This window comes from Cyanistes caeruleus, chromosome 23 (genome assembly GCF_971803275.1).
Source record: "Cyanistes caeruleus chromosome 23, bCyaCae1.hap1.1, whole genome shotgun sequence".
NCBI classification, from domain to species: domain Eukaryota; kingdom Metazoa; phylum Chordata; class Aves; order Passeriformes; family Paridae; genus Cyanistes; species Cyanistes caeruleus.
Window position 1 is genome coordinate 5,871,383 of NC_141723.1, and position 10,792 is coordinate 5,882,174.

Sequence of the window (10,792 nt, forward strand, 5' to 3'; positions counted from 1 at the left end):
TGGACCTGCAAAGCAGAGAGCTCCAAGTCCCTTTGGATGGATTCTTGCAGCCTCTGCTCTGTTCCCACACTGGGGGGGGGAAGAAAAATCCCTCGCTCTGCCTAAATTTTCAATGTATAACTTTGAAAGCTTAATCATATTCTTTTCACGAAGCCTTATGGTTTATATATATTTGGGTTTTTGTTACTCTTTTGTATTCACCCTTTTCGCTGTCAATTTTAGCTTAATATTATTAAAATTGCTCTGGCTCGCTCTGCTTAAAATTCTGCAGTTACAGGATTTTTTGGGAAGAAGAAGTGCTAAGTCAAATGCTTTCTCCTATTCCTTGTTTGTCTTTAATGACTCATTAGATCATCACCTCTGAGATGAGGGAAGCTGGCAGGCAGCTCTGGGGGCTCAGGGCTGGGCTCTGCTTCCCTGGGATGGGAGTTGGGGTTTTTTGGGACACAAATCCCCTGCAGAGGTGGTTCCTGAGGAGGTTCCCAAAGGACACGGCCCCGGTGGGTTAAAAACATCATCTTGCTGCAGGAAGGGCAGAATTCTGCTTTCTTTGCAGGGTGGAGGGGGTGAATCAGCACTAGAGCCTCTCCACCCTGCCCAGGACAGATCAAATTTGATTTTTAAAGGGAAAAGTGGAGAGCAGCAAAGCGCTGCGGGTGGGGAGGCAGCACCGGTGTCACTGGGGCGGGGGAATGGGGCTTCCCGCACCCCTTTGGTGCAGAAAACCCTGTGAGCTGCGGCTTCTGGCCTCGAGGAAATGTTATTTTATTTTATTTTATTTTATTTTATTTTATTTTATTTTATTTTATTTTATTTTATTTTATTTTATTTTATTTTATTTTATTTTATTTTATTTTATTTTATTCTTTATTTTTATTTTATATTATTTTATTTTTATTTGTTTTAGTTTCTTCTTTCTATTTTCTACTTTCTATTTTCTATTATTTTCTATTTTCTACTTTTTCTATTTTCTATTTTATAACTGATATTTTACATTTTACATTTTACATTTTACATTTTGCATTTTACATTTTACATCTTACATTTTACATTTTATATTTTATATTTTATATTTTACAGTATACATTTTATATTTTATATTTTATATTTTATATACTTTATAATTTATTATTTATATTTATATTTCATATTTTATATTTCATATTTTAGATTTTATATTTTATATTTTATATGTTATATGTTATATTTCATATTTTATATTTTATATTTTATATTTTATATTTTATATTTTATATGTTATATTTTATTTGGTTTTTTTCCCAGAGGGTGGCATCCCCGGAGCAGCAGCTGCTGTCCCCGATCCCCAAGGCAGATGAGGAGCGATGTTTAAGATAAAAGTGTTTTTCCCTCCCCTGCCTGCAAACCTGGGGCTGACTCATCACCTCGCACGGGAGAAAAGCACCCAATTCCCTGCGGAAAATGATGTTTTTTCCACGTGCAAAGCATCTCCTGACCGCGCTGGGCTGAGCCGAGCCCTGGGCTCCGGCACAGGGGCTTTGTCCCGGGGGTGATTTATTTAATTGGTGATTTATTTAATTGGTGATTTATTTACTGCGATATCGCTGATGTGGGGAGGGGGCTGTGCTGGGGGGGCTTCACAGCATCCAAACCCATCCCGTTCTGTGCCCGCCGCTCCATCGGCTTTAAACGGGGCTGAGCCTGGGGCTGGGGCACTGCCCTGAGCCCTGCCGAGCTCCAGATGCTGCAAAATCCCCCCAAAAATAAAATAAAATAAAATAAAATAAAATAAAATAAAATAAAATAAAATAAAATAAAATAAAATAAAATATAAAATAAAATAAAATAAAATAAAATAAAATAAAATAAAATAAAATAAAATAAAATAAAATAAAATAAAATAAAATAAAATAAAATAAAAAATAAAAAATAAAATAAAATATAAAATAAAATATAAAATAAAATAAAATAAAATAAAATATAAAATAAAATATAAAATAAAATAAAATAAAATAAAATATAAAATAAAATAAAATAAAATATAAAATAAAATAAAATAAAATAAAATAAAATAAAATAAAATAAAATAAAATAAAATAAAATAAAATAAAATGTATTTGGGTTGCCGGGACCTCCTAAAATACGTGGCGGCCACATATAAATAATATATTATGTATTACTCTATTAATATATATAATATATAATATACAATATATAATATATATAATATGTTATATATAATATATTATATATATGATATAATATATATCATATATATCATATATTATATAATATATAATAATATATATGTATTAATATATATTATACATATATGTATTATTGTTATAATATATATTTTATATATATTTTTTTATAAAATATCTTTTTATAATATAAATAAAATTTTTAAAAATAATATTAAAATTCTTTTTCAGTCACAGATGGCAACTCTGTTAAGTCAAGCATCTTCTTAGCACCCCACAAAAACTCTGCTGGGCCACAGGGGGTGGCACAATCGGGCAGGTCCCGAGGGCTCAGGGTGCTCGTTCCCCCATTCAGGCACTTCCTAAATGAAATCCCATTTATTTTTTCCCCTTTTCCACTCGGTCCGGGCTGCTTTGCAAAGCTGAGCATTCCCGAGCTGCGGGGAGCTCTGTGCCCCCAGGAAAGCTGCGATTCCCAAACTGCTGCAGAAATGAAACAGAAAAAGTGAAATATTATTTTATTTTTTTGAGCTTTAGGTGATCCTTCAGGGAGATGTTGAGGCCGCTGTTTTAAAGTGCTGAGGAACTCCCCTGTGTGAATTTACGGGAGGAAATAAATGAGAAATATGGAGGAAATAATTAGGAAAGCTGAAGGAAAGGATACTTTGAACCTTCACTCCCCTAAATGTCGCGCCTTGCAGCATTGCTGCAGTAACCACCAGCCCCAGGGGAGTTATTTCTCTCTCATTAAAGATGTTTCTCTTTGTAGCCTGGAGAAATGCAGAGAACTGCAGGTGGGAAGGGGGTTCCTGGTGCTGGAGGAGGGATGAGGGAGCGCTGCCCGGGCAGGGCTCTCTGAAGCGCTTTTCTCTTTAACCCAATCCATATTTCCATTTTCATAACTTTGTAATTGCAGGCGGTGTATTTATTTACATAAGTAGTGGCTGTAATTACAGAGAATGAAAATGTGTAATTATTTAATTAGGATCCATAATGAGGCTGTGTGAGGGAGCTCGGAGGCAGATGCTTTTGGTGAGCAGCGCTGGCCAAGACTTTGCTCTGTGTGGTGGAGAGGAGGAAAGTCGGGAGCCAGGAGGATGCAAACAGGAGCTGAGAGCAGGAAAAACGCTGCTGCTGGCTGGGGAAACCTTTATTTCTGTCCCGAAAGAGGAGGCTGGGCTGAGTAAACTCTCACTCGAATATCTCAAAGCCTGGCAGGAATATTGTGCTGGGTTCTTCTCCTTGCTGAGCTGAACAAGGACAGATCTCCTGGGAATGCTGAGGCTTTAAGGGAGCCCCGGAGCGCACAGAGTTCATTTCATCGGCTCTTTGGCAGCCTCTGAAGAGCGCCCCGAGGTCTCTGCAGGTGGGTAACTTGTGGCAGGACAGTGATTTCAGCTGGGCTGGACAGCTCGCAGAGGCACAGCCCTGCCGGGGCTGTGTCCCCAGGGAAGCGCTGGAAGCGTCTCCAAGGGCGAGCGCCGGGCTGGGAAAAGCCTGCGTGGATTTCAGTGCCCCCTCCAGGAGCAGGGAGTGACAAAATCCAGCCCAGCACTGTTTCACTGCTGGGATGAGCTCCTGGGAGAAGCAGGGCGGGGGTTCAGGGCTCGAGGGAGAGCATCTGCTGGAGATGCGGCCCCTGGAGCATCCCCCGGGCCGTGCCCGGGCTGGGAGCTCTGTGTGCCGGCTCGGGGCTCTGCAGGGACTCCCGGCTGCTGGATTTGCTGAGCTGGAATGTTCCCTGCAGGGGTGGCACCTTCAGCACCGTCACACGCCTGGGTTCCTGCCCAGCCCTCTCAGCGAGGGTGGATTCACCCTCCGTGCCAGCGAAACCGCTCCAGGCTGGGGATTCCTGCCTCTGGAGGGGCACAGAGCCCAGCTCCAGCGCAGCTGGTGCTGCAGGGACCTGGGACATCAGTTGGGCTACCAGGGAGGGCGAGTGGCCACAGCCCGGGGCTGGCAAACTGCTCCCAGCTGCCGGCTGCAGCCCGGGACGGCTCCCCTGCACACAAAACTTCTGATTTCAGCGCAGGGAGGGAGGGAACAGCACAGCAGAAATGCCATCCCGCCCCCTGAAAAACCTTTTCCTTTCCCCTTTCTGGGGTTTGGGTCCTCGGCAACTTGCAAGGGCAAAGGTTCAGCTGACAAGTGACAAATAAAGTGTTTGGAAATGGGAGGAAAAAGAGCCTAAAATTAATTTCTCCTTAACGATTATTCTTCTTCTTTGACTCATCTCCCTGGGGATATCTTTGTGCTGGAACATGATACAGAGAATGAAAACATTTCATCCCTGACATCCTTTAATTCTCTATTTACTGGGTGATGGGTGAGAATCCAGGGCCCAGCCCTCTCCTGGCTGTCCACACTCTGAACAGAAACACGAACAGAGGGGCATCAAATCCCTGCCTCTCTCCTGTGATGGGGGAAGGTGGCAATGCCCTGCTCAGGGCGAGCACTGAGGTGTCCCCATCACAATCACGGCACCAGTGGGGTCAGGACATTTCCCCCGGCTCCTCTGAGGCAGGAGAGGAGCGGTGTGCCCATTCTGGGGAGGTTGGCACCATCCCTGCAGGGAATCGCCTCGAAATTGTCTCTGCTTCACTCGGTGCCAGCCTTTTAAACAAATCACTGTAGCAGGCTGCGGCACTGCCTCCATCCAATTCCTGCCAGGGAGAACACAGTTTTCCTGAAATTGCCTTCTCGACTCCATAACCATTACCCAGCAAATTATCTCTGAGTTTCTGGCAGATTCTGGGAGGGGAGACGACCTGAACCGGTCCAGCAGCGGCTCCGGGCTGGGAGGAGCAGCCTGGTGAGTCCCTCCCCTCCTCGGTGCCCAGAGGAGCTGCCAGAGGATGCTCGGGCTGGGTTCCGGGCCTGGGCTCTTCCCTCCCTTCCCACTGATGCTCCAGCACCATCTACAGTCCTCCCCAGGATGCTCCAGAGCCACAGGGAGCAGCGCAGGCTCAGGAAAGGGTCAGTCGCTGAGCCCAGGTGTGATTTGGGGGATATTTCCAGCCTTTCTGGCCTAAACTCTAACTGGGACAGGGGGCTTGGAGAAAAAAAACCCAAACCGACCTCAAACCCCCCGTTTTCAGGGCAGCCGCCCAGCACAGGGTGGGTTTGTGCCACAACACACCTGGTGTTGCTCAGAGAGAGCACAAACCCCCACCCTGAACCTGCAGGACAGGTCATGAAACATTCATGGGAGTTTAACATTAAAAATTCATTGGTGCTCGGAGCACCGAGCCACCAGCTGTGTCTGTCAGGGATGGAGACGTAACAAAAAAAAGCTTTTATTCCTTGGGACAGCTCTTCCAGTCTGTTCAGCTGCTCTTGGTTTTGGGGACTGGGGCAGAGGAGGATGATGCAGCAGCCCAAGGGATTTCTGTTCCACCAGAGCTCTGAAAAATCATCTCCTGCCCCACCACAGCCCAGCCACGGCTTTGAAAATCCTCTTTCAGCAACAAGAAATTACCTGGAGAATCAGGGGCCAGCTGAGAGCGGCTGCCAGACCTCTGCTGTTCCCTGAGTGCTCCAGGGAGGCAAAATCCAGCTCCTGGGGAGGTGGGGAGGATTCCCTGAGTGATGTGGGACAGTTCTCAGCTGTCCTTCACCTGTCCCAGCTCAGCTGGAGATGCGGGGATGGTAAAAAGCTGCTCCAGGCTTTTTGCTGATTTTTTTCCCCTACTTTAGGAAGTTTTGATCCCTAAAGGAATTGGAGCCTGCTGCTGTCGGGGCTGGCTGGAGCTGCAGCCCCCTCAGCAGCTCCTGGGGCTTCTCATGTGGCAGGGAACGGGAGGGGCAAGGGGGGCAGCAGGTGGGAGATGCTCTGGGGGCAGAGGCAGCCCCACAGCTGCTGCTCTGGCAGCCCCAGGGAGGGACAGCAGCGTCCCTTGGGACACCTGGGGCACGGAGGGGGAGCTGAGCCACCAGCCCCAGCCCTGCAGGGCCCTGGCAGCAGGAGAAGGGGGGTTTGGGGACAGGGAGCGCCTTCAGCGCATGCACAGGAACCTGAGCTGGCTGCTGGGGACCTGAGCTGGCTCTGCTCCTCCTGCCATGGTGAGTGGGGATCCTGCAGCTCATTCCCTTCCCAAACAGCCAGCCCTGGCCCTGAGCTGCTCTGGGCTCTGCTCCTGTGCCCAGCAGTGTCCCCAGAGCCTGCAGCACGCCGAGGATGCCACGCACAGCCCCAGGATGGCCCAGCCCAGGAGGGGAGCAGCGGGGACACAGCCCTGCCCAGGGCACGGTGGGTGAGCCGCTCGTGGCCCTCGGGAGCAGGGTGGGCTCTGGGTGCTGAGCTCTGGCAGGATCCATGGCTTAGCCCAGCCCCTCTGAAGGGAAGGAGCAGGTGAGCCCTGGAAATCAGTGCACGGCCTGCCAGGGGCTCCAGCAGGGGCTTGGGAGAGCTGGGAGAGCCACAGCAGCCACGCTGAACCTCTCTGCCTCCCTTGCAGGTCCTGCTCAGGTGTCCCCTGGGTCTCTCTGCACCATCAGGAGGCTGCTCCTGCTGCTGGGGGTGGCTGGGCTGCTGGCAGGGACGGCGGCTGGGACGTGGCTGCTCGGTCAGTGTCCCCCCAGGACAGCCCTGCTGCCGCTCTCAGAGCCAGTCTGGGGTGCCAGCAGCGGGCTGGGAGGGATGGGGGCTCCCTGCTCAGCCCTGCCTTGGGGTGGGGCACAGCTGTGCTCCTGGAGAGGCTCACTCGCCTCTTGCAGTGGGCAGGACTGTCCCCAGCTTGGGGCACCTTTGGGTGCTGCCGGGCTGTGTCAGCCCACCCTTGGCACCTTCTCTGTCTCCTGAAGTGAAGCACGTGCAGGAGCCCCAGGCAGGGCAGGGTCCCCCCCAGGAGCAGGATTTGGATGCCATCCCAGTGTGTGATGATGGTGAGGAGGAAGAGCCCGTGGTCCGGGGGGCTCCCAGCACAGGTTTGCACCTTTGATTGATGTCACAGCGGTGGGGAGAGGGGAATCAGGCGTGGCAAGGGCAGAAAAGAGACTCTTTAGAAATCAGTATCAGCTGCATTTTACACTTTTGCTTTTCTCTTTAGTCCTGCTGAGCCCCTCAGCACCGCAGCTTTATTGCACAGAGGGATCCCACAGCAAAGGCAACTCCTTCACGACTCCTTTGTCTGTGACCCCTCTCACTGGGCTCATTTAGAATTTCTAATTCCTCAAGTGGTTTTTCTCCTGGTGTTTAGGGTGGGTTTTTTCCTTCTCAGGCTGTGCACGACCCTACACAGCTTGGCTTTAGTGTCTTTCAGGATCAGCAGAGTGAATTCCTTGCTGGAAGCACGGCTGGAAGCACATCCTGGCTGGCTCCTGGTGTGCCACGGGCCCTGGCATCCCTCCCTGGGCACCCGGCTCTGCCGGCAGCTCGGGTACCTCAGGTGGGCACGGCACAGCTGCTGCCCTTTCTGGGGGGTGGTGGTGGCACAAACTGCCTGAGGGCTGGGGGTTTGTCAGGTTTGTCAGGGCAGCAGAGCCAGGCCTCACCATTCCCTGGGGAAACTGCAGGAGCAGCCAGCAGAAGGGGGTGAAGCTGGCCGATGTCCCGGTGGGTGCTGGGCAGCAGTTCCTGCAGGTGACACCCGGGCAGGAAGGCAGCCTGGAGGACACGTGGCAGGTCAGGTAAGGGCAGCTCCGGGGCGAGCAGGGTTTGCTGAGCCTTTTCTCAGGCTCAGGCACAGAGATGTGCGGGTGCTGCACAGCAAACCTCCCTTGGGAACGGCTGCAGCCGCCCTGGAGCTCCCCAGGGATCTTGGCTGAAGTTTATTCTGACCAGAGCCCTGCTCCCACACAGGAGCAGCTGCCAGTCCGGTCGAATTGTGGCTCTGCAGTGCTCAGGTGAGTGATTCCCTCCTCTCCCGAGTCCCCAGGATCTCTGCCTGGATGCAGAGGCTTCTTTCCTCCCTCTTCCCCTGCTCCCCTCGCCCTCCAGCAGGAAGGGCTGCACTGGAGCCTCTCCCCCCTGTTCCTTGCAGAGTGTGGGCTGCAGGCGGGGGCCCTGAGGGTGGTGGGGGGCACAGACGTGTCCCCTGGGCGCTGGCCCTGGCAGGTCAGTGTGTGCCAGGGCTCCCAGCACCGCTGTGGGGGCTCCGTGCTGGCCCCCGAGTGGATCCTCACAGCAGCTCACTGTGTGCACAGGTACCTCGGGCTCCCTGTGCCCATCCCCGGGCTCCCTGTGCCCATCCCTGGGCTCCCTGTGCCCATCCCTGCTCCCTGTGCCCATCCCTGGGCTCCCTGTGCCCATCCCTGTTCCCTGTGCCCATCCCTGTTCCCTTTGCCCATCCCTGGGCTCCCTGTGCCCATCCCTGGGCTCCCTGTGCCCATTCCCTGTTCCCTGTGCCCATCCCTGTTCCCTGTGCCCATCCCTGGGCTCCCTGTGTGCATCCCTGGGCTCCCTGTGCCCATCCCTGTTCCCTGTGCCCATCCCTGGGCTCCCTGTGCCCATCCCTGTTCCCTGTGCCCATCTCTGTTCCCTGTGCCCATCCCTGGGCTCCCTGTGCCCATCCCTGGGTTCCCTGTGCCCATCCCTGGGCTCCCTGTGCCCATCTCTGTTCCCTGTGCCCATCCCTGGGCTCCCTGTGCCCATCCCTGTTCCCTGTGCCCATCCCTGTGCCCATCCCTGGGTTCCCTGTGCCCATCCCTGTTCCCTGTGCCCATCCCTGGGTTCCCTGTGCCCATCCCTGTGCCCATCCCTGGGCTCCCTGTGCCCATCCCTGGGCTCCCTGTGCCCATCCCTGGGTTCCCTGTGCCCATCCCTGGGCTCCCTGTGCCCATCCCTATGCCCATCCCTGTTCCCTGTGCCCATCCCTGTTCCCTGTGCCCGCTGCTAGCCCACACTCGGTGCTGGTTGCCGTGCCCCCAGCAGTCCATCCCGCTCGGTTGCAGGCAGCTGCCAGCCCCAGCCTGGCAGGTTTTTGCGGGCATTGTCACCCAGGGCTGGCTGAAGCCCGAGGCGGGGGTGCCCGTCCGGGACATCTTTCTGCACCCGCTCTACAACGAGAGCAGCCTCGACTACGACATGGCCCTGATGAGGCTCCGAGTGCCCCTCAATTTCTCAGGTCAGAGTCCCGGTGCTGTCCCGGTTCTGCCCGGTTCTGCCCGGTGCTGCCCGGTTCTGCCCGGTTCTGCCCGGTGCTGTCCCGGTTCTGCCCGGTGCTGTCCCGGTTCTGTCCCGGTTCTGCCCGGTTCTGCCCGGTGCTGTCCCGGTTCTGCCCGGTTCTGCCCGGTTCTGCCCGGTGCTGTCCCGGTTCTGCCCGGTGCTGTCCCGGTTCTGTCCCGGTTCTGCCCGGTACTGCCCGGTGCTGTCCCGGTTCTGCCCGGTTCTGTCCCGGTTCTGCCCGGTTCTGCCCGGTTCTGCCCGGTTCTGCCCGGTTCTGCCCGGTGCTGTCCCGGTGCTGTCCCGGTTCTGCCCGGTTCTGCCCGGTTCTGCCCGGTTCTGGCCCGGTTCTGCCCGGTTCTGCCCGGTTCTGTCCCGTCCCCTCCCGTGGAGTTTTCTGTCCTATCCCACAGGGAAAATGCCCAACCCCAGGCTCCTCTGAGCCGCTCCAGGGCAGCTGTGGCAGAAGCAGAATCCCAGCACGGTTTGGGTTGGAAGGGGCCTTAAAGCTCACCCGGTGCCACCCCAGCGTGGCAGGGACACCTCCAAACCCCGTCCAGCCTGTCCCGGGCACAGCGGCTGGCACGGGGGGTACAGCGTGCCCAGAGCTCCGGGGAGCTGCAGCCCCACAGCATCACCCATCCGGGCTGAGCTCCCTGCCGGAGCTGTCCCCTCCGAGCTGTCCCTGTCCCCGCAGGTGCCATCCGAGCCGTGTGCCTGCCGCCGTCCCCGCAGGACCTGCTGCCGGGCACGCAGTGCTGGGTGTCGGGCTGGGGCGACACCTCCCCTGGCCAAGGTGAGCTGTCCCCGAGCCTCCCCTGCCCTGCCCTGCCCTGCCCTGCCCTGCCCTGCCCTGCCCTGCCCTGCCCTGCCCGGGCTGTCCGTCCCGAATGTTCACCCTGCCTTCATCCCAGCCCTGCTCCGGGGGGCCCGGCTACATCCCTTCATGCACTCACCTTCCCCCGCTGTCCCCTCCCGCTCCCTCCGCTGTCCCTGTCCCTGTCCCTGTCCCTGTCCCTGCTCCTGTCCCTGTCCCTGTCCCTGTCCCTGTCCCTGTCCCTGTCCCTGTCCCTGCTCCTGTCCCTGTCCCTGTCCCTGTCCCTGTCTCTGTCCCTGCTCCTGTCCCTGTCCCTGTCCCTGTCTCTGTCCCTGTCCCTGTCCCTGTCCCTGTCCCTGTCCCTGTCCCTGTCCCTGTCCCCAGCACAGGTGGCCGGGACGCTGAAGGAGGCCCTGGTGCCCCTGATCGGCACCCGGAGGTGCAACAGCTCCTGCGGGTACAGGGGTGAGCTGACGGCCAGGATGCTCTGTGCAGGACACCTGCAGGGCCGTGTGGACGCCTGCCAGGTAGGGCTGGGAGCAGGGGGGGACACCTGGGGGTGCCTGCAGCCACCCCGGGACACCCTGGGGGACACGGGCTGCCCTGAGCTTCGCGCGCTCCCCGGAGAGCTCAGGGCCAGGCTGGACGGGGCTCGGGGGTGGCACCGGGCAGGGGGTGGCACTGGAGGAG

General features: G+C 54.6%; 1 protein-coding gene across 1 annotated transcript; it reads left to right on the top strand.

Annotated features, from left to right (window-relative positions):
• Window positions 1–4,505: 4,505 nt before the first annotated feature.
• On the top strand, window positions 4,506–9,133 carry TMPRSS5 (transmembrane serine protease 5). The gene is made up of 8 exons (XM_086860979.1): window positions 4,506–4,509; window positions 6,641–6,748; window positions 6,987–7,109; window positions 7,435–7,570; window positions 7,698–7,811; window positions 7,984–8,027; window positions 8,165–8,327; window positions 9,124–9,133. Exons 1-8 carry the CDS (start codon window positions 4,506–4,508, stop codon window positions 9,131–9,133), a joined length of 702 nt encoding a protein of 233 aa, XP_086717105.1.
• Window positions 9,134–10,792: the final 1,659 nt, after the last annotated feature.